The sequence below is a fragment of the Pituophis catenifer genome, unplaced genomic scaffold (genome assembly GCF_029215685.1).
Source record: "Pituophis catenifer annectens isolate HBS135680 unplaced genomic scaffold, rPitCat1.0.hap2 SCAF_14, whole genome shotgun sequence".
NCBI lineage: Eukaryota > Metazoa > Chordata > Lepidosauria > Squamata > Colubridae > Pituophis > Pituophis catenifer.
Window position 1 is genome coordinate 22,275,996 of NW_027256894.1, and position 26,983 is coordinate 22,302,978.

At 46.9% G+C, this 26,983-nt stretch overlaps 1 protein-coding gene across 1 annotated transcript; it reads right to left on the bottom strand.

Moving 5' to 3' along the window:
* Window positions 1-1,914: 1,914 nt before the first annotated feature.
* LRRC49 (leucine rich repeat containing 49) lies at window positions 1,915-25,792 on the bottom strand. The gene is made up of 17 exons (XM_070953824.1): window positions 25,571-25,792; window positions 24,613-24,675; window positions 24,111-24,198; window positions 23,699-23,893; window positions 23,158-23,248; window positions 22,097-22,300; window positions 21,297-21,363; window positions 20,304-20,447; window positions 18,984-19,045; window positions 15,524-15,671; window positions 13,394-13,477; window positions 12,616-12,773; window positions 7,477-7,705; window positions 6,407-6,592; window positions 3,669-3,778; window positions 2,921-3,074; window positions 1,915-2,580 (listed from the first exon to the last, which is right to left on the bottom strand). Exons 1-17 carry the CDS (start codon window positions 25,790-25,792, stop codon window positions 2,374-2,376), a joined length of 2,412 nt encoding a protein of 803 aa, XP_070809925.1. The 3' UTR covers window positions 1,915-2,373.
* Window positions 25,793-26,983: the final 1,191 nt, after the last annotated feature.

A 26,983-nucleotide genomic window follows, 5' to 3' on the forward strand; every position in this document is an offset into this window, starting at 1 on the left:
TGTTTCCTGATTGCTTATTTGTACCCTCTGACTATCATTAAGTGTTGTACCTTATGATTCTTGAAGAACGTATTTTTTCTTTTATGTACACTGAGAGCGTATGCACCAAGACAAATTCCTTGAGTGTCCAATCACACTTGGCCAATAAAAAAGCAGCAGTGTTGCAGATGCCATCTTAACTTTTTTGATCTTCCAACATCACCTAATTCTGGTGTGTTGAATAAGCTGCAACTATCTTAAGAGTTTGCTAAGCCTTAAACCATGGTTTGTAAACTACAAAGAGCTGCCTTCATAGAACACAGCAAAAGCCAGACCCGAGGAACCTGCATTATACCTTCTAAGAAGAGCCTTGCTGGATCAAGCCAAGGTCCACCTTAGTCCAGGGATTTGTTCCACACCATGACCAACCAAGGTATCTCAAGATGTTTGCAATCGGGAGGTGGACAACCAGTCCTGGAGAGGACCAACGGCTGCAGATGTATTCAACTCCTTTTGAAAGCCATCCAAGTTAGTGGCCATCACATCTTGTCTGAACGAATCCCACAGGTTAATTCTGAAGAACTGCTTCTTTCTATATCAGAGATCTTCAAACTTGGCAGCTTTAAGACTTGTGGACTTCAACTCCCAGAATTCTCCAGCCAGCTATGCTGGAGGATTTGAAGACCTCCAAGTTTGAAGACCTCTGTTCTATATGTTCTACATCTCCAATCAGTTTCACAAGATGACCCTGGTCAAAAAAAGCCTCTCCCAAGCCCACTTTCTCCATTCCATCCGTGATTTTATACCCTTCAAAAATGTTGCCCTGCCGTCAAATTGATTCTAAAAGCGAATGAATCTCAAACATCCTAGCCTTGTCTCGTAAAGAAGCCCTCTTTTGGGTTGTCTTCTTCTGCCCTGAACTCAGAAGGACCTTGAATTATGACCACTATCCTGTGGCTTCTTTGGAACGAGACAGTAGATAGCGCTTTAATTGGCTGGAACATGGAACGAAGATGATCCTAAAAGGAAACCAGAAGACCAAGGAAGGAGCTGCCAGCATCTCTATGAACATCTTACCTGTCCATCTTCGTGGTCAAGGAGAGCCAGGAGAAAAGGAAGAGCTCCTCAGAAACCCAACCTGAAAAATGCCATCTTATAGTTCAAGCAGAAAGTTCACAGTCCTGGCAGTTTTGTTTTCAGAAGGGACCAGCAGCCAACGCAAACACCTCTCCTGTTTACCATTCAAGGACCTGCATTAATTTCTTGGCAAATCGTGTGAGGAAACCTGCCAGGGATGACAAAACCAACCAAGGAACTCTAACCTGATTAAGTCAGGAATTAATTGGGTCCTCCAATCTACTTCAGTCCTAAGAATTCTGCTTTGCCCAAGGCATGCCAACGGATTAGCCTCCATAATGGAACACCAGCCCCATGACTGCGCTGAAAAAAACGTCCCTGCCATTAAAAAAATGAAATACCCAGATTTGAACAAAGCCAGAAGGAGGGAGAAGCCCAACCTGGAAAACACGCTGGAGAAAACTGGCTGATATTTGCACCAGCAGCTCTTTAGGGAGCCCAGTCTTCCGTGTTAAGACTGCCCAAACATTCAGAGCATCCTAACTTCCATCATCCCCTAATTTCAGAAGAAGACGAGTTGCTAAACAGGACAGAAAGGTCTGGGGCACAGCAATCCCGACTGTGATGTCTTTTTGGCATGAGTCGAAAACCTTTTTATTCACGGAGGTTTTGTTTTATGCTCTCAGGTTTTAAACTTTGTGCTTTGCTTATTGAAACACAGTTTCAGCCTCCGGATACTTGAGCCTTCTAAATATTTCATCTGAGCTTTGCATTTTATTCCTGCACTATTTACTATTGAAAGAACAGTTCCTTTGGGAGTTGTCAACAGAATAATTTATTAACCACCAATCCTCCAAATCCAGTGTTTCCACCTGCAACGTTTCTGCTGCTTATCGCCGCCACCCGCGGCAGCCACAGCACCAGGAAAATAAGAATGAGAAACCGTTCAGGATCGAACGGAGGAAGCTCCGGGTCTTCTTTCTTCCCAAGGAGTGCTCACTGAACATGCAAAGAGTTATAAAACCAGCAACAAGGGGTGGGGGAAAAAAAGTGCAAGAAAGTGAGGATCCTTTGGCCTCAGCAAAAATAAATAATAATTTTTTTAAAAACTGTGTGGTCTGCCTATCTCCGTATCGAATCGGTGGGAAAGGGGGGAAACAAATAAAAATAAAACCCATCTCATGTAAAAGTAGGAAAAGAGAGTGTTTTGCTAGGAAAATGAGGCTTTTTCAAGGCAAGGCATTCGGAAGTGTCTCGGAAGGACGGCAACAAGAGAGACCCCTCCGGGGCCTTGGTGGGAATACTGAGAGCGGAAGGTCACAGTTTTTCCTCCGCCAGACGCTGCAGGCAGTGCCTCCGGTGGGAACCCTTGTTGTGCATCTCGATCACGGCGTCCCGGACCAGCTCGATGAACATCTGAGGCCAGAGCTTCTGCAAGGACTCGTATTTCATGTGGATGTCGGCAGCTTCCTTCACCAACTGCTGGATGTAGCTTTGGCAGAAGCTCTTCTTCTCCTTCAGTTCCTGCACGGAAGAACCGTGGTTGAGGGCCACGAGTGGGAAGGAGAGAGAAAAAAGGAAGGAAGGAAGGAAGGAAGGAAGGAAGGAAGGAAGGAAGGAAGGAAGGAAGGAAGGAAGGAGGGAAGGAAGGGGGAGGGGAATGAGCTAATGCTCAGTCATCGTGAATTTTCCTGCTGGATTTTAAAATGAATTGTTTCATAGGAAGAAATCAGAAGTGCTCTTTCGGGCAATGGAAATTATATAAGAAACCGATCATAAAGCTGAGAAACAATTTCAACTCCATGAAATAACTCCGCTCACGCGGCCTTTCCTCTGTAGCCTTAATTCTCTCCAGACCTCTTACCTCCTGCTTTTCCGTCTGTAAAACCCCCGAAATATAAGTCAGAACGGATCGGGTGCTGTTTTCTCCTTCAGGCTTCCGCCGGTTGTTGCCGTTGTCGCTCGCATTCCCGAATTTCTTTCCTTTGGCCTCCAAAAGAAAGCATAACTGTTTCTTCCTGGAGACAGGCGAGAGAGGGGGAAAAACCCAGATTTACGAGTCTATCAAATCCTATCGCTGATTGAGACACTTTCATTTGTTTATGGGAATCTGATTTATTCGTCCCCTGCCTGTGTGGCCTTCTTTCTCTTTCGTGCCAGAATTTCAGAAGTGCAATTATTTAGGACAGGCAGTACCTGTCACGCGTGTGGGACAAATACGGTTTGTGAAACGATCTGCCAAACAGTTAAGAGGAAAGGAGGGATGACCTCTAAAACCAAGGAAAGGAGAAAGAGAGCTCAAATAGGAGTGAAAAATGAAAAACAAGAACCAGATAATAAACCTTTCAAAGCCTTTTGTTCAGGTTGGACACAGGAGAGTAGCTGCACTGCATATCCAGAGATACTGAATGCATATAGGCAGTTCTCGACTTACAAACATTCGTTTAGCGACTGCTCCAGATCCCTCTTTCCCTCTGTCTTCTTTTATCCTCCCTCCCTCTCTTCTTTTATCCTCCCTCCCTCCCTCCTTTTATCTTCCCTCCCTCCCTCCTTTTATCTTTCCTCCCTCCCACCTTCCCTCCCTGCCCCTCTGCTTAATCCCACTTGTTTACCTGCAATCTCCCAGCAGCGAGATCAGGCGGTAGTAGGGCACATTGGAAGATGCCACGTAGGCCAAGATCCCAAACAGTCTTTCAGCCATGATCATATCATTCTGAGTAACCTGCAGAGGAGGAAGAGAGAAAAATAATGAAGAGGGAAGTCAGAGAGGCCAAAGTAAAGCAGCTTCAACCCAAAATGTATGGATAAAGTTCAGACAGGGACTTCTGGAGGCCCCTCAGCTCTTGTGTGAGAGACAGGACAACCGAGGCAATTAATCAGCAGAATTAACCATTAGTGGGTGGGAGGGAAGTGGCCTCCAGAAGTTGTGGGGGCTCCATCACTGGAGGCGTTTAAGAAGAAACTAGGCAGCCATTTGTCTGGAATAGTAGAGGGCAGTGATGGTTTAACCTTTTTGGTGCCAAGTGCCCAAAATGCAATGCGAGTGCCCCCCACGCATGCCCATGCCCTGGAAAGCCTCCTGCACCAACCTCCACCCCCGTGCATGCGCATGCATGTCCCCTGCATGTGCCCGCCCCCCACGCATCACAGAAGTCCAGCTGGTTGGTGGGAGGTGCCCGTCCGTGTACGGTGGAGCTGGGCTGGGCCAACAGCTGGCGTGCCCAGAGGGAGAGCTCTGCCTGCCACCTGTGGCACGTGTGCCATAGGTTCGCCATCCACCAATAGTTCGTCAAACTATTTACTAAGTCTGAACTACTATTAATCTTCTCATCATTCCCACCTCCCATCTCCTCCCACTTATATGACTGTAACTTTGTTGCTGGTAATCCTTATGATTTATATTGATTGTTTACTTAAGTGTTGTACCTTATGATTCTTGACGAACATATCTTTTCTTTTATGTACTCTGAGAGCTTACGCACTGGAGACAAATTCCTTGTGTGTGCAATCACACTTGGCCCATAAAGAATTCTATTCTATTCTATTCTATTCTATTCTATTCTATTCTATTCTATTCTATTCTATTCTATTCTACTCTACTCTACTCTACTCTACTCTACTCTACTCTACTCTACTCTACTCTACCCTATCTCTATCCCTACCCTATTCTTATCCTATCCTTTTCTCTCCTGTTCTGTTCTGTTCTGTTCTGTTCTGTTCTGTTCTGTTCTGTTCTACTCTACTCTACTCTACTCTACTCTACTCTACTCTACTCTACTCTTATTCTATCCTATCCTATCCTATCACAGGTATAGGGTATTGTACACAAGTGGGAGGTTGGACTACAAGACCTCCAAGGTCCCTTCCAACTCTATTATTCTGTTATATTCTGAGGCAAGATATCTATACATATTCAAGGAGGCAGGCAGTGTGGATCCTCTTAGACTTCCAAACTTGCAAAGTGTATCACATTCCCAGTGGTTCACAAATAATCAATTTCACACATTGTGTGTATCTGTGGGGGGGGAGAAAGAGAGAGGGGGGGGAGGGAGGGAGGGAGGGAGGGAGGGAGGAGAGGAAGGGAGAGAAAATAAATATATACCCATACACACAGTCTCAGGGGTACAAGAACAATCCAACAAGTTCTCAAAAAGTAATTTATGTGGAACTAAGAAAAACATCAAGAACGTTTTAGCATTTAGCATTCGAAATATAATGGCATCGTTGTTTTATATACGATTCTGGAGGACTTAAACGGAACAGTTCCCCCTTGGTGAAAAAATAAGAGTTCTTTCTTTTCTCCTTCTGGGAGGTTCCAACGGAGTTTAAGATTTTGGCTTCCTTCAACCCTTTGCTCCATGATGGACCAATGCCAAGAAAGAACTGAAAAGTAAAGCTTTGCGAATTGCAGTGCTAAATATATTTCATACGTTTAAATGAGCGATCGGATGAAACCCCAAATTTGTGATCGATTGCAAAGCTTGTTAAAATTTGTTGCGTGTCCAGAATCGGCCTTTTTTTGAAAAAAAATAAAAATACCCCGGTTACAAAAGACAGAACGTCGGTGCTAAACAAACAAACAAACAAACAAACAAACAAAATAAATAAATAAATAAATAAATAAATAAATAAATAAATAAATAAATAAATAAAGCAAGCAGTGGATTTTCCCCTCCCCCTCATTTCCTGACTGCACTTTGCTTTACTCCCCATTCCAATTTTCTCATGTTTTTTCCTGTTGGAATTTTCGCTCGGTTCACTCGACACATTTATTGGCTTATTTGGCAAACACACACGGACACGCACGCCTGACAAAGAATTTGCCCATGTCAGCAGTGCAAGTAGAGTGTGAAACCTCGTAAGAGTCGGTCGTCATTCGAACCTCAGAAAGGAGCAGTGAAATTCTCACAAATGCTTCTTCGTTTGCTGTACGCCGTGAATGCATTTTCTTTGCACGAGAAACTTCTATTGTGTGGTTGGCAAAAAAAAGTTTCAGGATCATCTAAAGCTAAGGAGTCTCCCAACCTTGGGCACTTTAAGACTTGTGGACTTCAACTCCCAGAATTCCCCAACCAGCTGGCTGGGGGAATTCTGGGAGTTGAAGTCTACAAGTCTTAGAAGTGCCCAAGGCTGGGAGACCCCTGATCTAAACCCATCTAATTTGTACAGGAAATATATTAGCGTCCAAGACTAAACCATCATATTGCCTGACTTAAAGTGAATCACAGTTTCATAGCTTTAGCCATGGTTTATTGTGGCAGACAACCTCCGTCTGGAATCTTCCTTGAGCCAGAAAGGAAGAAGGTGGCCTTGGAAGGCAAATGGGTTGAGGGAAGGTTAACTTCCTTACCTCCGATCCGTTGATCTTTTGCAGGTTAAAATGGTTCAGCCTGAACAGGACGTAAAACTTCCACAAGGTGAAGGCGACCACGGGGTTTCCCTGAGTCTCGACCGTTATCTGCTCGAGCCGGCGCAGGTGAGCTAAGGCGTTGAACTGCTGCAACATACTTAGGTTGGTCTCCTTGAACTTCAAGTGCTGAAAAGAGGCAAGCGGAGGAACGTGAGGATGTGGCCCAGGTGGGTCATGAAAAGGACCCCACAACCCTCCTCCTCCTCCTCTCTGCAAACTCCACTCCCTTCTAGCTCTGATGATGTTCCCTAGTTGGGTCACGAAACGTTTACAAGAAAACAACCAAGCTCAGAGAGCACCAAGGACCACACAGTCCTCCTCCTCTCTACACACCCTTCTAGCTCTGATGATGTTCCCTAGTTCGGTCATGAAAGGCCTGCAAGAAAACCAAGCTCAGAGAGCACCAAGGACCCCGAAGTCCCCTCCTTCTTCCTCCTCTGCAAACCCCGCTCCCTTCTAGTGCAGTTGATGGCTGGGTCTTGAAACATCTGCGAGGAAACCACCCAGCTCAGAGAGCACCAAGAAGGGACTTAAGGGATTTAAGACCATTTTTCACACTTTCACACCACTGAGGTGTGATTTACATTCGGATCCTTGACATCTGGTTCATATTTATGACAGCTGCAGTCTCCCAAGGTCATGGGGTCCCCTTTTGCGACCTTCCATCAAGCAAAATCAATGGGGGAAGCCAGATTCGCTTAATGACTGTGTTACTGACTTAATATCTGCAGTGATTCGCTTAACAACGGTGGCAAGGAAAACGGGCAAAGCTCACTTAACAAATTTCTCACTTAGCAACATAAATTTTGGGCTCATCTGTGGTCGTAAGTGAAGGACTACCTGTGCTCGCTTTTTTTTTTTAATTTATTTTTTTGGAAGTGTACTTGAGTTTCCTGGAAGGATCTACTTGGATCGCAGCTTTCTTCCTCTACTTCTAGGCGAACCGATCGAGGCCCGGAGGCTCCCTTAAGGCTTGCCCGGGTTGTTCAAAGAGGAGAGACGCAACTTGCCAGAAAATTGGGGAACTTGAGCTTGAGTTTCGATAGCGCTGGAACGATTTCGTCGAAGTCGATGAAAACAAAGGAGATGGTCACGATGTTTCCCGCCGTCTGAACGCTCCAATTCCGATCCAGGGATTCCAGAGCTCCGGAACCGTACAGGCAGAGCGTGTCGCCGTCTATTTCAACCAGGTGGGACTCCAGACCAGGCACAACTTTGTCTAAAATGGTCTCCAGGGACCTGGAGAGAGGGGGGGGGGAGAGGGGGGGAGAGGGGGGAGAGGGAGAGAGAGGGAGGGGGAGAGAGAAAGAGGGGGAGAGACGGAGAGAGAGGGAAAGAGGGAGGGGGGAGGAAGGGGGAGAGAGGGAGGGGGAGATGGAGAGAGAGGGAGAGAGGGAGAGAGAGGGGAGGGAGGAGAGAGAGGGGGGAGAGAGGGAGGGGGAGAGAGAGGGAGAGAGGGAGAGAGAGGGGAGGGGGGAGAGAGAGGGAGGGGGAGAGAGAGGGAGGGAAAGGGAGAGGGAGGGAGGGGGAGAGAGGGAGAGGGGAGGGAGACAGGGAGAGGGGGAGAGGCAGGGAGGGAAAGAGAGAGAGGGAGAGAGAGAATTGTTATACTGAAGCAGAGGGGAAGGGAAGAGAGGCTGACAATTCCTATCCAGGACTAGGAATATCCAGGTAGTCCTCAATTTACAAGTTTGTTTAGTGACGGTTCAAAGTTACAACGGCGCTGAAAAAAGGGACTTACGACCAATTCTCAGACGACTGTGGCAGCCTCCCCATGGTTACGTGATCAAAATTAGGATGTTTGACAACGGGTTCGTATTTATGACGGCCACAGTGTCCCGGGGTCATGTGATCCCCTTTTGTGACCTTCTGATAAACAGAGTCAACGGGGAAGCCAGATTCACTTAAGGACCATGTTACTAACTTAACAACTGCAGTGATTCACTGAACGAATGTGGCAAGGAAGGCCGTAAAAGGGTGCAAAACTCTTTGCTTTACAGTAGAAATCTGGGGCTCCACTGTGGTTGTAAGTCGAGGACTACCTGTGCCATAACTATTTGCTGTGGGCCGTTCCCTGCAACAAGGAGGCGCCTTTATCTCACCTTCAGGGGCTCCCAGCCCTGAGATGCCTGGCGAATCTTCCGCTTTAATGATGCGGCTGGGCTCACTGCCCGCTTTGGAATTCCTTCCTTGTTCAGCACAAAATTTTTATCTCATTTTTCGGTTATCAAATATGCCAGAAAGTGTAACGTGCCCGCTTTCCTTTGATTTCTAAGCACCTTCCCCAAGTAGTCATTTAGGGAGGAATCCAAACTTTCTGCCAAAACCACTTTTTTAAAAAACACACACACACACACACAAAACTTCACTGATTGGAATCTATTTCTGGAAATATTACCTAGACGCCATCCCGAAAACATTCAGTGTGTGTTCAATTTGTTCTTCTCCGAATTCCGCCGGGCAGATTTCCCAAGCAGAGATGAAATCTTAAAAACCTTAGCTAAACCAGGAATAATCAAAATAATCGATTTGAGTTGCACCGAGTGTGTTTTCAGGCGCTGTGTGTGCCTCCAGTTCCCTTAAATACCATGCCTGGTGCCATGCAGTGGTTGGTTGTCTGAAGGATCTGCTTCCTCGCAAATTAAAGGAATAAAAGGAAATCCATCTACTGACGACCCGTTCTTAAGACGTGTTCTTAATTTGGGACCTTTTCCTTGCAAAGCACCCGACCTTTGCTGGAATCATGGGCTCTCTGGGCCCCTAATGTAGGGGTCTCCAAACCTGGCAGCTTTAAGACTTGTGGACTTCAACTCTCAGACCCCTGTTCTTGTGAATGTTCAGAATGTGACTCCAACGTCCTCACAATCAGGATATAGCAATAGCAACAGCCCTTAGACTTATATACTGCTTCACAGGGCTTTTACAGCCCTCTCTAAGCCGTTTACAGAGTCAGCCTCTTGCCCCCAACAATCTGGGTCCTCATTTTACCCACTTCGGAAGGATGGAAGGCTGAGTCAACCTGGAGCCTGGTGATGCACTCTAACCACTGTACCACCACGGCTCAAGGAAGGAAGGAAGGAAGGAAGGAAGGAAGGAAGGAAGGAAGGAAGGAAGGAAAGAAGGAAGGAAGGAAGGAAGGAAGGAAGGAAGGAAGGAAGGAAGGAAGGAAGGAAGGAAGGAAGGATTAGAAAGGGGGAAGGGAGGGAGGGAGGGAGGAAGGAAGATAGCAATAGCATTTAGACTTATATACGGCGTCAGTGTTTTACAGCTCTCTCTAAGCGGTTTACAGAGTCAGCATCTTGCCCCCAACTATCTGGGTCCTCATTTTACCCACCTCGGAAGGACGAAAGGCTGAGTCAACCTTGAGCCTTGGTGAGATTCGATCTGCCAAATTGCAGGCAGCCGGCAGTCAGCAGAAGTAGCCTGCAGTACCGCACTCTAACCACTGCGCCACCCCAACTCTTGATATCGATGCTTTATGGAGGGTTGGGGCATAAGTATCCGCTGGTGGCCTGCGTCCAATTCCCAGCCTTCGGGACTGGCTGGAGCCATCGCGTTCCTCCAGGCAGCCAACCAGGGATGCCAAAGAAACTCGTGACTGGCCCACCGTCGGCTCATTTCCTAAAGGCAACAGCTACGGCTTGTGTTCTCCTGCCTCGTGTGTCAAGGCAGAGAAAAGCCTTTTTTTCCCTTCTTTAAATGGTTTGATGGCTCCTGTGATTTTGATTTATAGAAATGTAACAGAAGCTCAAATATCTGGAGTCTGCAGAAACCGCTGACAACGCCCTGGTTGAGCCGGGGAGAGGGGGGGGGGAAAGCTTTGCCTGCCATTCCAAACCCACTCGTTCTAGGACGGTTTCTTGAATAGCACCCCTCCGGAATACGGGAGGAGCTGGAGGCCAAGGTTTTCCTGTCTGGAACAGAGTCTATCAAACTGGAAGAGAGGACGAGGCTAGCCAGGGTGGGTTTTATTTGAGCCTGTGCTTCCTGCGTGCGTGCACACACGCTTTCGTCCGAGAGGAATGAAGACAGTTAATTCTTCCAAGGTTCTTTCCTCTGTGCGAAAGTGAATTACAGTTTCCAGAAGGAATGTGGAAACTTGCTGTGTACTTCTTCATATTTTATGAGACAGGAAAAAAAAAGAGTCGGGAATAATAATAATAATAATAATAATAATAATAATAATAATAATAATAATGGCATTCTTGATGGAGAAACTACTAAGAATAAACTCACTTCGGTTTACCTAATTGGGTAAAAGGAAAAAAAAAATGTCCTTTTAACTGGATGGAGGAGGAAATGCCAGAAGTTCTCAGGGTGGGTGGAAGGACTGATGTTCATGGAAGCTACTCAGGAGGCAGGCTAGGTTGAAGAAATGAATTTTGTAGGGATTGGCAGATCTATTTTTTCGGTGTTTGCCTAGTTTTGGTATAAAGCTGGAGACAGCAGAGGGACAAACGGAAGTAAGAGCTGCTTTCTTAGCCCTTAAAAGAGGCTGGAAGGAACCAACATTTAGAATCAAGGTCACCAGATGTCTTAAGGACGCCATTCAAGATATTATGGCCCCCCTTGATGTCCCACATGGTTTACTCCACGGGTAGGGAACCATGGGCCCTTTCTTTTATGACTCATGGACTTCAACTCCCAGAATTCCTGAGCCAGCACTCTGCGAGTTGAAGTCCACAAGTCATAAAAGGAAGGGCCATGGTTCCTCACCCCTGGCCAACCCCCTGGAGATGGCCTTCTCTTAAAGCCCTTTTGCCCAACTTTATCCACTTGAAGACGTGTGGGCTTCACTTTCCAGAATTCCCTGGCTGGCTGAGGAATTCTGGGAGATGAAGTCCCCACTTCTTTGAGTGGACAAGGATGGGAAACGTGGCCTCAAAGGCTTCTGCCTGGAATCCTGCCTTCTTTCGAGGTCCCTTCTCTTAAAAAGTGTTAGGGGTCACGAAGGACAGCCGTGTTGGCCCTTCCTACTCACTCACACACAAACACACAGCTTCCACTTTTAAGTCCTGAAAGAAGCATTGATGCCTTTGCCGCGGAGGAGTTTTTAAAAAACTCCCTGTCTGGTGTGTGTGTCTTTTTTTAAAAATAAACTTGAATAAATTATGATTATTGGCTTTGGCAAAGCAACTCAAAGCAGTGAGAAACAACCCCTTCCCCCGGGATAATTCCAGAAATTATCCTATGAATCACCAGCAGGTCGGAGTTAAGGAAGAGTTTCTCCTTAAAATAACACAGGTGCCAGAGAGAGAGAGAGAAAGTGAGAGAGAGAGAAAAAGAGAGAGAGAGAGAGAGAGAGATGGACTAACTGGAGGGGGGGAAGCTGTTCCGAGGGGCTGTGTTGCCGGGAGCCGTTCATGCACAAAGAATTAGCAGCTTCACACCGTTGGATCTGGCAGGAAACGCTTGTTTGTTGGAGAAAGAGCGTGCACAACCAGTTGTATATTTTTGTGCAATGCAGCCAGTTTGGGGGAGAGGAGAGGGGAGGAAAACCAGGATTTAAATATGGATTGGGGGGGGGGGGAGGGAATAAGAATTTCGAAACTACACGTAGTCGTCGACTTACGACCACAATGGAGCCCAACGTTCATGTCGCTAAGCGAGACATTTGTTAAATGGATTTTGCCCCATTTGATGACCTTCCTCGCCAGGGTTGTTAAGTGAATCTGGCTTCCCTGTGGAGGTCGCAAAAGGGGATCACGTGAGCCCAGGAGGCTGCAACCGTCATAAATGCGAACCAGTGGTCGAACGTTGAATTTTGATCACGTGACCGTGGGGGATGCTGTAATGGTCGCAAGTGTGAAAAACGGTTGTAGGTCCCTTTTTTGAGTGCCGTCGCAACTTCGAACGGTCACTAAATGAACTGTTGTAAGCCGAGGGATACCTGCTGTGGTCGTAAGTCGAGGACTACCTTTTCCCTGCTAGAGGTTAGGTGAGTGTTTCTGAGGCTGGGCAGCTTTCAGAGGCGTGGACTTCAATTCCCAGAATTCCCTGCAGCCAGCCAGTCATGGCCGGCTGGGGAATTCTGGGAGTTGAAGTCCGGGCCTCTGAAAGCTGCCCAGCTTGAGAATGCCGGTGCTGCTGGAGGAAGGAGACCTTTGACTGCAAGGCCTCGTCCTGGACCGAAGTCGGCGATGCCCTACCTGCCCTCCTCCTCGGGAAATTCGCAAGCCTCATTCCTGTTGTTCTGACAGGGCTCCTCGCCTTGGAGGTGCTCCGGGTTCGAAAGCTTCAGGACGAGGCGGCTCTGCTGGACTTCCCAGTGATGGGCGATGTTGCAGATGGTTAAGCGTTTCTTCTCCTGAAAAAGGGATGGAGAGAGAACCGAGTCCAGAGCGAAGCTTCGGCGTGGGTTAAGTTGCCCAGTTTGAAAAACACCCACTTAAAGACTCCGGGATGATCGTGGTTATCTCCCCTGCCAGGTTTAAGTCTAGGACACAGGAGGTACGGAGGAAGAAGAGGAGCTGGGCAGCTTTTAAAAGGCGGAAAGCTGCGTGTCCAGGGAATCCCTGAACCGCTGAGCAGTTTCGACAGAAGAGAGCGTTTGCAGCTCAGAACTGGACTGTGGGGTCCTCGGTGCTCTCTGAGCTCTGGGGTTATTTTTTTGCAGACGTTTCATGACCCAACTAGGTAACATTATCAGTGCACTAATGGATGATGTTATCCAGCGTGGAAATGAATGTCTGCAAGAAAACCACCAAACCCAGAGAGAACTAAGGACCCGCAGTTTTGAGTTTGTGGAAACCTGGCCACTGTAGGGCTGTTACAGGAGGAGGAAGCAGGCAGTGAAGCCACATTGAGTGTGAAGGAGACAGTGGTGGATGAGCATAACCTGTCTCTACCACCGTAAGAAAGAAAAGGCCCCGAGCTGGGAGATAACCAGGAATCGAGGTTTGTTAGCTTGCAGCATCATAAAGATACCTTTAACAAAGTCTGCCTGTGACTTTCACGCCTCTTCTCTTCCTCTTTTCTTAGGGCAATGGATGCCAGGCGCCGTTCTTCTTCCTGGAGTCAAACACAAACAAAAGACAAGCACCCAGTTTTCCCCCAAGGCTCGCAAAATAAGACAAGGGGTCCATTAAAATCACCAATTAATGCCTTTTTTATCAAGAGTATGACTCCCTAGTATGATTTTCCCCACCCAGGAAAGGACTCGTCTGCCTCCATTATTCTATCCTGGCAAGATGGATGATCCTTTCGTTTTAATGGGGAATTTACTGGAGGGAAAGGAATATTATAGTCCCTTAATATAAATGCTGCAAAACACTGCAAATAGAAAGAAGCATTCGGCTTCTTTTTCGGCTGGCTCTTAAGCCAAACGAGAGGAAGGAACAGGGCAAAGTTTTGAGAATTATAATAACTGGACAACAATCATTTTTATACCATTACATATCAGTCCCTCCCAGCATCCAAAATGGTTTTTCTCTGTCTCCCAGGAAAGAAATCCTCAAAATGCACTTATTTTGAACTTTCCGTTGCAATTTTTTGCAACGGGAGAAACGCTTCTCAGAAAGATCGATTAATATTGAAAGGGTTTTTCTCATGTTTCAGTCTTGTACCAGTTATCTTTTAGAAGGTTTGTTTTAAAATAAATGCAACTATCCTGAATGGCTCTCATGCCAGATTTGCTTCTAAGTAAGAGGTTTGTGGCCTCAGCTGGCTGGACGGCTGAATCTGAAGGATTCTAAGCAGGAATAATTGGAGCCTAACCCCAAATGTGTACTGGTATTGCTAATTTCTTTCCGCCTGCTCTCTGTCCCTCCTCCCCTATTTGATCTGCAAGATCTTTGGGATATGGATCAGGGGTGAAATCTACTTACCTTCCCTACAGGTTCGGAAGTGTGTGCGTGCACGCGTCACATGCAATTTTGGACCCTCTGTGCATGCGCAAAGTCTTCTGCGCATGTGCAGAGGGTCAAACCAGGACCCTCTTGGTTAAAACCAGGAAGTAATGACATCTGGGCGGGTGGGCGGAGCCTTGTGCTGTCACTACCGGTTCGCCGAACTGGTGCGAACCAGTAGCATTTCACCCCTGATATGGATCTACAGACTGAAGATCAGCAGAAGCTGGGGACATCTCCCTCCCAAGCCCTTCTCTCCCCATGCAAATGCTTGTAAGGCAGAGGTCTTCAAACTTGGCAGCTTTCAGATTTGTGGATTTCAACTCCCAGAATTCTCCAGCCAGTATAGCTTCTGGGAGTTGAAGTCCACAAGTCTTAAAGCTGCCAAGTTTGAAGACCTCTGCCTTATAAGCATAAAGCAGAGATCAACTCTTCTAATGGGTTAGTGGTGCCCCCTAATGGGCATCATGCACCACATCTCGGTTGGACCCTTTCAATTCCAGGTAAACTCAAAACAAGTTTCAAGTCAGAAGCGTCGGAAGCCGGGGCCCTTGGGTTAAAAAATAAAATAAAAATAAAATCTAGGCAAGCAGGCTGGGGAATTCTGGGAGTTGAAGTCCACCAAGTTGTGGGAGATTGAAGAAGGCTGTACTAAGCTCGTTGCTCTGAAAAAATGCTATAGAAATTAATAGAAGACAATGGCTAATTAAAATGTTGGAAGATCTTATTTTAAAAAAAACAAAACATCTTGCTTATTTAAAAGCTCAGCCAGTGGCAGCTAACTCAAGGCTTCGTGCTGCAGTCTCATCGTGACTTTATATGGCCTTAGAGAAAATCCTTTCGTCTGCCCTGAATTTCAGCAACGGCTTGCCTCCCCAGATTCAAAGGTGGTTTGGCGTTTCCCGCCAACCTTTATGGCTGTCAAAGTGTTTTATTTCATTTAAAATTCAACGTAAATCTGCTAAGTTAAGAATTGTGGGTTCCTTGTTGGTGATTGAGCTGGGTCGTTTTCTTGCAGACGTTTTGTGACCAGGCTGGGTAACACCATCAGTGCTGGTTAAGGACTGCATTGAAAAAAAAATTTTGGAGGGGGAGAGAATTTTTATCCTGGTTTTCTTTTTTGAGGACGAGGATACCCTAAGAATGCTGAATGGAGACCTCAAAACTTGGAAACTGCTGGAAACTCTTCCCAAGGGTCCTGTGTCCTTACTGTGATTTTTTTCATATCCAGCTGTCGGAGCTGCATCATATGGTGGAGAACGGTTGGCTTGTACCATGCCTCCTGCGCTATGGGGTTGCCATCTAGGGTGAGTTCTGAAATGGACGCGGAGTCCGCCAGGCACAGGATGTCTTCCACGCTGAACATAAAGGGGGGGAAAAAAAGAAGAAACCAGGGTGGCTGAAAGCAAGCCCACAACCTCGGACAGCTGCAGCTGCTTGGACCGACTTGTCTTAAAAGAATCTCACAGCAACCAAACCCTCCTGTTACATGAAGGTGCATTTTGGTATTACTTGGCGTTTACCTGGGCTCTTCATTTACCTATTTATCTACCCCGCTGAATCACCCGTGGTGTAATATTCAAGATAATGGGATCTCTGAACAAGGCATTCTGTTAAAAGAATGGGGCTAAGGAGATGGACGTTGAAGCAAGGAAGTGGTTGGGGAAAAAATGCAGGAGGGCTTTAAGGAACTTTCGGCAACTTTTTTAAAAAGTCTGGATTTCAACTTCTATGCTGGCCGCGGAATTCTGAGAGCTGAAATCCACACCCTGATAGCTGGGGAATTCTGGGAGTTGAAGTCTTCTGGGTATGCTTCTTGCCTGGATTACCTCGCAAGGCTGACATCCATCCATCATTCATTTACGGAAGTACATTTCTCCCTTAGCAAAAGCCAAGGACTCCCAATACGGCTGACCTAAGCATGATTTCTGGGCTAAAGTAGGACAGAATGAAAAGTCTAAACACTGGAACCGGGAGGTCACCTTCAAACCACATTCTCCCCTGGGCCATCCTTGAGACCACTTAGCAGGGCCTGGAATCAGGGTTGCCAGGAAGCGACTGCTCGTTTCCCAAGTCAGCAACCCCCCCTCCCCCCCTGCCAAGGGCTGGGAAATCTGCATGGTGGCCAACTGCCAGGATGCAGCTACGAGGCAACCTATGCCAAGGAGTTTTCCAGGTCCACAAGAGCCCCACCTCCATCAGAGCATTCCCCAAATTTCTTGGGTCAGGTCCCACACCGGAGTAGGGGCCTCCAGCCTCAGAGAGTGGCCAAGACAGCTGTGGAGTGGGGCTGCAGGACCTTGGAAAGCTCTCTAAGATACAACCTAGGAGAGCAGAGATGAGCAAGAGAATCAAGATCCATTTCATTTAATTCCCCTTTTTTTTCTCAACTTTCCATTTCCAGTGCAGCTGCCCCCACCCCCAAGTTTGAACCATTTTGCTCCTATATTTTAGCACCCAGAGAATGTGTCCAGTACAGGATTTTCCCAATACATGCCTTTTTGCCACTGAAACACCCACGAAAGGCAAAGTTAACCTTGCTTTGAGAGAATGGCATGAAATCTGCACGTCTTTACTCCCAGATAGAATAGAAAGATTATTTTGGCTGAACTCTGCTTCAAAGTTGGGTTTTTTAAAGTAAATGGTATCTTCTTTCTTTTTTTTTTAAGAAAACAAGTCTCTTTTTTGTTTGTTTTTTTAACAAAAGACTCACAACGCTATTACAGCTTCTTTCCTCTTCCTTCCCTCCAGGTATTTCAGTGGCTTAACGTTTACAGAAGCTTCAAGAAACATTCCTCTCCCTTAAACAATCTGAGGCTCTCTCTCCCTTCCAAAGAAACCTGGGCCCTGCCCCACCTCTTTTCCAAGGGCAGCCCCCTGGCTAGGCAAGCAAAGCCCAACGCGGCTAGAGGAAGGCTCACCAAGGTGCCCAGGTGCAACTTGGCAAGTGCCAGGCGGGAAGGATGATGTCAGCCGGACCAAAACAGAAAATGATCTTCTGCAGAGCTCACCTCCCACTGCAAGCAAGCCCAGGAAAGCCTGCAGCCTTTCCACCTCAATACCCATCAGAATAAAAGGCTGCGTGGGTCTCTCCGGTTTGCGTGGGGGTACGTGCATTCAGCACGCAATGACTGAAGCATCGTAGCCCCCCCAAAGCCCCTAAGATGTGCAAGAGTGATAGGATCAGATGCAGCTACTTGATACTGCCGGGTTTAAAGCAAGGGAGTATGTTAAATCCCGAACTTAAGTTTTCTTTTCCATTTTTCTGCAATGCAATAACAAAACAGATCGCCTGAGGAGGTGGTGGCTTTTCGGCTGGAAGGATTGAAAGCTGTGTTCCTCAACCACAGGAACTTTAAGAGAGGTGACTTCAACTCTGTATTGGCTGGGGAATCCTGGGAGTTGAAGTCCACCCCTCTTAAAGTTCCTGTGGTTGAGGAACAATGCTTTAAACAGAGGCTGGATGTTTATCTATTTAAGGAAGCCGTGATAATGAATTCCTGCACTGGACAAGGGGTTGGGATAGATGATCTTCAGCATCCCTTCCATTCTAGGGTTTGCCTAGAACATTAAAGTCACAAAATAGTCCCAGAGGGACACAATTTGAAATGCAACCGACATGGGTCAGCGTTACAAGCCAGTCAGCTCCATGTTTGTTCTGTATCTGCAGTGGAAGGACACCCCGCCCCCCCCCCAAGTGCCCAACTAGTTTTGAGAGGGTGAGAATCAACTCTTCCCTGCCTGTTGCCCGCGCCCCACATCACTCACTCACTCACACACACGATAGGGGCCTGGCTGAACATCTGATGATTATAAAAAGAGACCAGAAGATTTAACAAAGACTGAGCAGAGCATATTAAATCTGTCACGCTGGGGAGGAAACTTGCAATCATCAAGAGGTGTTGCAGTACAGAATTAGATTTACACACCCACACAAATAAGACACTGCAGAAAAAGAGAGAAGAACTGGCCTCCCTCCTACTTCAAGGGATGGCAGCATTCTTGACAAGGGCGAAAAGAAAATGGGTTCGCCCCGAGGAACAGCGTGCATTTTAGCTAACAAAGACTAAGCCTGACAGCCTGCACAGCTGGAACCCAAGAACTTCAGTTAAGGAAAACTCCGTCTGCTTCAAACCTGTAGGAAGGAGGATGGGCTGCGAATGCTAAATCCCTTCTTGGCACCGTTTTGTACAAGGGGCATCAGACTGACTCACAACAGATCATCTTGAATCCGAAGAATCGGGGAGCAGATTCTTTCTCTCTGGATCCATTAGGATCCTATCTTTTTCCACCTCCCCTTTGAAGAACCGAAACTCCCAACCAACAATAAGCTGGTGAAAGAGAAGCAGAGAACTTCCCGTCTGTCGCTTTAAAAAGCGCAAGACACATGCTTGGTCCAGGATCTTTACCAAGTTCTACACCGTCTGTGGAGATTCGCAGTCAATCCAGGTCATGCTTGTCCTAAAGTTGCTTTTTCCAAAGGCAGCTGGACCAATTGACTTTTGGAAAAAGGACCTTTGGGACAAGTTCCACATTCTGACACTTTTTTTTTTTTTTTTTTTGGAACCAGTTAGATCAAAAGCCCCTTTGGGAAAGATTTGGAGCCGATCCCCGGAGGACGAAAGGATCTCGAGTGCTGAGAGAGACCGAAAGGGCGCATCGGGGCTTACCAAGAGATGTTGTTGAAGCTGAGGAAGAGACGCTGCAGGCTAGGCAGGGTGTCCACATCTTTCTAAAAGGAGATGGGAGGAAGAGTCGGCGTCAGAGGCCAAGCGGGCAGGGAAGGCAGGACTCCCGAGCAGGCAGTCATGCCCGTTTCCTTCTTTCCCTACCACCTTCCCGCAGCCCTGATGGGAGGAGACTTCCCTGGCGCAGGTCGGAATGAAGGCAGAGCCCTCTTGGGGGAGGGGAAAACCCCCGCTGTGCAGCTGGAGACAGGGTGAAGGCGGAGAAGAAGAGAGGGGTGGGGAGGCAGATCGGGGTGCCAGACGCAGCAGCTGCTCTCTCTCTGTCTGAAAGCCGGCCGGCGGGCTTCTCGCTCTCTCTCTCTCTCTCTCTCTCTCTCTCGTGCTGTCTCAGCATTTGGGGTGGGGGGTGGGGAGCACGGTGCGCAAGGAGGAGGGGAGGGGAAATGTGCCGCAATGAACAGCAGGCAAAATAAAACAGGGCTGGAGAGCCATGTGGCTCTTCCTGCATCAAACTGCTAAGTCATCATGCATGCAGCCTCCCACCGGCCGGCGTGACTGCAAAGAGACGGGGTTTTTAAGACATTACAGCTGTTTCCCTTTCTTAGGGAACAGAGTCCGGAAGGGAAAAAGAAATGGATAATTTCCCATTTTGCAAAGGAATGGCTTGTCTGCCGTCTCGGAAACACTTGAAGAACTGTGTTGGGGGGGGGGGATGTGGAAGGAGGAAAGGGAAGAAGAATAACAGACCTTGGAGGTCTTCTGGTCCAACCCCTTGTATTAATATTTGAGACAAACAGACGTCCAATCTCTTCTTAAAAATCTCCAGTGTTGGAGCAGAAACATTTTGCAAACTACAGATCAGGCTAAATGTCTATGGAGATTCTCAGTCATCCAGGTCAAAGGTGCTTTTTCAAGAGGCAACCTGACTTTCTGGTTTTTCTTTGAAGACGTTTCGCTTCTCATCCGGGAAGCTTCTTCAGCACTGAGCCTGAGGACACAGGTAAATCTCCAGGTGGCCTCAAGGACTCTCTCCAAAAGGATGCAAATGACCAGCTGCCTGCAAGGAATATAAATCTTTCCATTCCTCACCATCCAAGTCAGAGCGGAAGAAGCTTCTTGGATGAGAAGCGAAACGTCTTCAAAAGAAAAAAACAAGAAAATCCAGTTGCTTCCTGAAAAAGCACCTTCGGGACCACAGATCAGGATGTTTGGGAGCAAAAGGGCATTATTTTTCCCCCCCCCTCTGGTGCCAAGGAAAACCCCTTTAAGGAACAAGTCGGGTTCAGCTGAGCGAGACCTTACCACCGATCTGATCTTGTTGTAGCGGAGGTTGAGTTCCAGCAACGAATCCAGACCACTGAGGTTTTCGGCGTGGGTCATGCAATTTCGGGCAAGGTTCAACATTCGGAGATCTTTCAAGTGACTGAGGTTTTCTATGACAGAAATCTGGGAGGAGGGGGGGCGGGTGGGGGAAGAGTTACTATTTGACCCACTTGTTTCCCTCCCAACACCGCCATCAATGAATGATCCGGTTAAGTTAGCAATTTACCCTCTGTGATTCAAATGACATATAAAGCAGTGTTTCTCAACCTTGGAAGCTTGAAGATGGGTGGACTTCAACTCCCAGAATCCCCCAGCCAGCGCTGCTGGCTGGGGGATTCTGGGAGTTGAAGTCCACCCATCTTCAAGCTTCCAAGGTTGAGAAACACAGACATAAAGGGATGTTGTAGAAATGAACTTGTCCAGTGTCCATTATTTAATTAGAACACGCCTATGTGCTTATTCCCTTAATCTCTCTAATTAGCCTATAAAGGACAGTAACACCTAACCTGAAGAGGTTGGTTTCTGGCTTCCCACCCACCCAATTCATCCCAGTTTAAATCTCCCATCAGTTAAGCACCTTTTATTAGAACAGGGCTCTCCAAACTTGGCAGCTTTAAGACTTGTGGACTTCAACTCCTTGCTGGTCGGGGAATTCTGGGAGTTGAAGTCCACAAGTCTTAAAGCTGCCATGTTTGGAGAGCCCTGTCCTAGAATTAATAATTTATCAGAGGAGGTGCCACCAGATTCCTCCTGATTTTGGGCTGCCGCAGAAAAATACACCTCTCCTACTACACGGTAGAGAAGGTGAAACCAGGAACAGCTGAAGCCGAGACACTCTCTGGTATCTCTTTTACCCCCAATCCTTGGACACTCTCTTCTCTTTACTCAGGTTGTAGGGAAGGAGTAGTTCCTACTAACGGCCAGCTAACAGTTACTTCCCAACCCAACTGCCAAAGCATTGGTGAATCCTACCTGATTGCCGTGAAGATCCAAGACATCAAGGTTTACAAGATTATCCAGGTTGGAAATTCTCCTTATTCTGCAACGGCATTTGAAGTTGATGGAAGGGGAGAAAAAGGAAAATCCATTATGGTATCGATCTAAGAAGAGCTGGGCCAGATGACAAGAAATTCTTTAGAGCTGAAGAAGCTTCTTGGATGAGAAGGGAAACGTCTTCAAGGAAAAACAAAGTCCAGCTGCTTCTTGAAAACGCACTCTCACCAAACTGAAGCATCTCTAACCATTGAAATGTCTTTGAATATTATTAGCTCAGGTCGGTAGTTATGCTGTTGGTTTGCATTCCAAATTGCTTGGCAGTTTGGTTGCTCTGAACCTGAACTCTGAACCTGAACTGGTTTATTACCAGTTCGCTCGCTGCGCTTGCGCAGTGCACATCACACACCAAATGCGAGATGCGCGCGCGCAGTGCACGCCAAAAGGAGGCACGCGGTAAGTAGAACAGGGAGCATTTCACCCCTGCTTCATCCCCATTCAAGGAGACATCTTCAGTGCTCTATGAGACAAGCACAATCCACAGCGCACTGGAGATGTCTCCTCGAATGGGGACGAAGCATTTGCAACCAAACTGCCAAGCAGTTCAGAGCTCAAACCAACAACGTAACTAACCATCTCCCGGAGCTCAGAAACGAAACAAGTTCTGCTTAATCTAGACTGGATATCTGCAGCCAAAGCAGAATTCTACCAAAAGTGGCTGAACTCAGCTCACGAAATAAAACCTGCCATAAGAATCCCGCTTTTCCGATTTCTTTTACCTGTTATTTCCCAGCGAAAGGACCCGGAGACACCTCAGGGTAGAAAGGCCGCTGATTTCTTCGATCTGGTTGTCGTACAAGTCTAAGTAAATCAGGTGCTGCAAGTTGGAGATGTTCTGGATTCGAGTGATGAAGTTGTGCTGGAAGCTCAGGAGGCGAAGGTGCTCTTCCCCGTCGATGATGGGGCAAACGGTCAGCTTCTGCCTGAGAAGGGAGTTCCAGACAAAGCTCTAAGAAGGGAAGGGGTTAGCTAGTGGCCCAGGGGCTCACTCTAATCGTGACCCTAGGCCAGGGATCTGCAACCTTAAACACTCAAAAGAGCCATTTGGACCCATTTCCCACAGAAAAGAAAACACCGGGAGCCACAAAACCCTTCCCGTGCCTGACTATTTCTTGAGCGGCCACAAAACTAGCATATGTAGTTGAATTAAACGTTCTGTTTTCTTCTGAAACTTTTCTTCGCTTGGATTTATCCATGGTTGGCCTACCGGGGGTTGAAAAGCTCAATAAATCGTGTGCTGGTGGGTGTCGCACATTGGCGGTTGTGACGCATATTTTAAGTGACAGGGAGCTGCAGCAGAGGGGTGAAAGAGCCACATGCGGCTCCAGAGCCACAGGTTGCTGACCCCTGCCCTAGGCCAGGGTTTCTCAACCTTGGCAAGCTTTAGGCAGTGTGGACTTCAACTGCCAGAATTCCCCAGCCAGCTGAAACGAAAGTGAGGCTCCAACAAAACGAAGCATACCCCCATTCCTAGATTTGCAAGATTTGAAACAGTACCCAAAGTTTTAAAAAATTGTAAAAGCTAAGGAAGAAGAGGGTGAGAGGAAAAAGGGAAGGTGGCAGACTGGAGAAGGAAAACGAGAGCAAGCCTGCTAAAATGAAAGTCTTCCTAAATCCCCAAATCCACCTATTAAAGCAGAATATAAATTGCAACCTTTTGTTAGTCCCTGGTAGAATTCCGAATTCCCAGGGGCACAGGGCTGCAGATGTTTGCAGCCAATGTCCAGCTGCAAACACCTGCAACAAGAACAGTTCCCCCTCCCCCGTCCTTATTTTTTACCTTTCAAGGGTCATCCGGTCCGAAAGCTGGATTTTCTCTTCTGCCGAGCGGAACACCAAAGGAAATCCTGTGATCCCGTAAGTATTATTATCTAACGAGGAGGGAAAATGAAAACTTTTCAACGACCAACATTCGGACCATTTTTAAAGCCAGAGCAGCCCTTGTAGTCTCCGATGGGAGATACTGGCTTTGTCACAAAGGAAGGGACCATCGTGGTTAAAGGCACCAGGCTAGAATCATAGGACTGGAAGGGACCTTGGAGGTCTTCTAGTCCACCCCCCCCCCGCCCAAGGCCCTGTCCTCCCAGAAACTGGGGGACCATGAGCTCTAGTCCCTCCTTATCCACAAAGCCAACTAGGTGACCTTGGGCCAGTCATTTTCTCTCAGCCCTAGGAAGCAGGCAAGGGCAAAGATTTAGTGACAGTTTAGAGCAGAGTTTCTTCAACTTGGAAATGTTCCAATGTGCATGGGCTTCAATTCCCAGAAATCCCTGCCTGGTTTGGACCATAACTGCATTAGCCCTGCCGATTTGCAGAATTACCTGGGCCATTTGCACTGACATTGTGGCAGCCCTGTTGAACTCGGCACTTCAAAGGGTTTGGAAAAGAGCCGTCTCCGCAGACTGTGAGGGAACCCTGACCGTATTTCACTTCCAGGCTAGGGATATCGACAAAATTAGCTGCGATGGGGATGCAGGCTTTTTTACTCCGTGACAAAGGACTTAATCTTCCATCTGCTAGAAGGGGGGTGGGGAGGTGGGAGAAAAAGAAGGATTATTTATCAACAGCAAAAGTTTAATATCAAATTTTAAAGTCTTTCAGACTCCTGGGCATAAGAGCCTCTGAAAATATCAGGGCTGACTATTTCCCTATTAGTTTCCTCTTTTGCAATCTTACATGCTGTTGCATTGTTAGCAATCTTGATTTTGACAGTGATTTTTCCCCCCAAAATACCTAGTTTTCCAGGATGGTTTTTTTCAAGGTCGTGCTGCAAGAACCGGTTGTGGAGATAAGGCTGTTCTTTCTGCAATCTCAGTTCCAGCTGCAATAGAAAACGTCAGAAGGGAAAATGCATTATGCACCTTACGAAAACCCAAAAATAAAAAGGATTCTTCCAAGAAACACGGAGATTATGAAACACGCAAGATTTTAAAAGGAGTGGCCGCTTACAGTGAAACCATTCCCACTCATTGATTGGCCCTTATTAATGCTTCTTTATTTAAGGTAGTTTTATTAATTCCAACACAGGAACGAATGTGTTTGGGAAGTTGTAAAATGTGCTCTCCACAACACAAAGCATGCAAGAAGTGTAAGCATAAAAAGAGCAAGAGACAGCACATGTACGCACCCATAGCAGAAGACATCACAAAACACCAAATTCACTACACAACTTCAGTCGGGACCTCGGGAGGGGGGGGGGTTCTCTAAATGTTTATAATAAAAATTCAAGTCTCACAGCTCTGGTCCTTTCGGCCGACGACGTACTTTGGAGAACCAGCTGAACTCCGTAATTGTTGGCCTGTGAACAAGAAAGGAGAATTAATCGCCTCCAAGGATCTCACATTTAAAAGAGGAATAGGCAGGAGAGCATTTCACCTTAGCCTTGTTTTAGGTAAATGGGGTGAAAAGGGTTGCTAGAAGAATGCATGCATAAAATAGGAGGCATTTCATTCCGGTGGCCTTTGGAAAACCCCACATTTTTTTCTAAGAGATGTATTTGGTATATTTATATAGCTGTCTGTCTCACCTGGGTGACCCTGAGGGGGTTGGAAGCACAAAGCAATAGGATGAAATGAACAACAGATAGCAGAAATCTATGACAAAGCATGAAAACAAAATACAAAAATCAAATCGAAAAGTCAAATCAAATTTAAAGACTCCTAAATGAAAATGGAAAAACAAATAACATTAAAAAATAGTTAAAAACAATGAAGGTTAATAATAATAATAATAATAATAATAATAATAATAATAATAATAATAATAAACCATTGAATTAAAATGATTGAATTTTTAAAAAGGTTAAAAATCAATTAAAGTAAAAAAAAATGATTCAAATAAAAATAAAGATGAGGACAACAAAAACCATGAAAATAATGAAAGGTTAGGGTAAAAAATGTAAAAAATGTAAAAAAATGTAAAAAAAAAGGGTAAAAAAGGTTAAAAAAGGTAAAAAATGAAAAGCAAAATTATTTTTGGATATTTTTTTTTTTAAATGAAAAGCAAAATTATTTTTGGATTATTTATTTTTTTTAAAAAAAGAAATGAAACAAATGACCAGGTGGGGGGGGGGAGGGAGGGAGGAGCTACACTCACAATGGCCTTTCCCAGCAGGGGAAGGACTACAGCCCCCATGCTGCACGGCCGCGGCTGCGCTCCATGGGACCTGTAGTTCACGGGCCCCCCTCGCTTACCGAGACGGTGTGGCCCGGCCTCCCCACCCCGGCGGGCCTGCATTTGCTGGGCACCATGGCAACCGCCCTCGCCGCCGCAACAAAGCGCGGAAGTGGCCGCCGCCGCTCGCGCGCTCCGCCCGGAAGCCGCCCCGGCAGTTGCCGTGGCAACGCCCGCTTCCGGGGACGCTTTCCAGAGCCGCCAAGGATAGGGAGCGCAAAGGGGAGGCGGGCTCGAGGCATGACACATAGGCACTTCGGGTTCCCAGTGGGTGGTCCGTGAGGGGGGAAAAAAAAACGAACTGCCGTCCTAAATGAACCGGACGTTTCCGTTGCAATGGGGAGAGGAAGAGAGAACGCCTTGGGCCGAGCCGCTGCGGGGAAGGGGGGGGGGGGACACAGGTTGCAATTCGAGTGGGAGAGCAACGGGGGCCGCGAATGGGCCCATGCACGGGCCCGCCAGCCTGGTTTGCCAGTCGGGAGAGTAGCCTACTCCTGCTTTGCTACTTGTAGGGTCGAGTTGCCTGCAGAAGCCACGATGGGCAGATCATGGTTAGCTTAGCATCCTTGCCTAAAGAAGCCCCCGTTTCTTTATGGGGTCCCGCGACACACAAAAGCTGGGTTTGGATCCACGGGTACCTTATGCCAAGCCGAGTTCGCAAGAAATGCTAAGCACGGATGGAGAGTTTTTGCTCAGACCAAGCATTGACAGTTAAATCTCAGTTTGCCTGGGGTTCGCCTTTGGCAAGGTTTGAGTTCCCACGACCTGCTAAGCAATCCTAGGCTCCGCTTAATGCAGAAAACACAAACCTGCCTCTAGTGTCTCATATGCACGGATCTGCACATTGCCCGCATGAGAGTCTGCTGTGGGTTTTCCTTGTGCAAGCTTGAATTCCCAAGAAATTCCCAGTTTTGGTCACCACGATCATGTAAAAAACGATGTTGAGACTCTGGAAAGAGTGCAGAGAAGAGCAACCAGGATGATGAGGGGACTGGAGGCTCAAACATACGATGAACGGTTGCAGGAACTGGGCCTGGCTGGTCTAGTGAAGAGAAGGACCAGGGGAGACATGAGAGCAGTCTTCCAATATTTGAGGGGCTGCCACAGAGAAGGGTGGCTCAAGCTATTTTCCAAGGCACCTGAACAAGGAATAATGGATGGAAACTGATTTTTTTTAATTTATTTTTATTTTAATTAGATTTGTATGCCGCCCTATCTCCATAGGACTCAGGGCGGCTCACAACAATTAAGATATACAATCTCGATCCAAGTAAGAAACATGTTAAAATACATATTAAACGCATATTAAAATACATTAAAAATCAAAACCCCATCAGTCCAGGCTGGGCAATTTGAACAGCCATGTTTTTAGTTCATGGCGGAAAGTGCAAAGATCAGGGGCCAACCGGAGCCCCCGGGGGAGTTGATTCCAA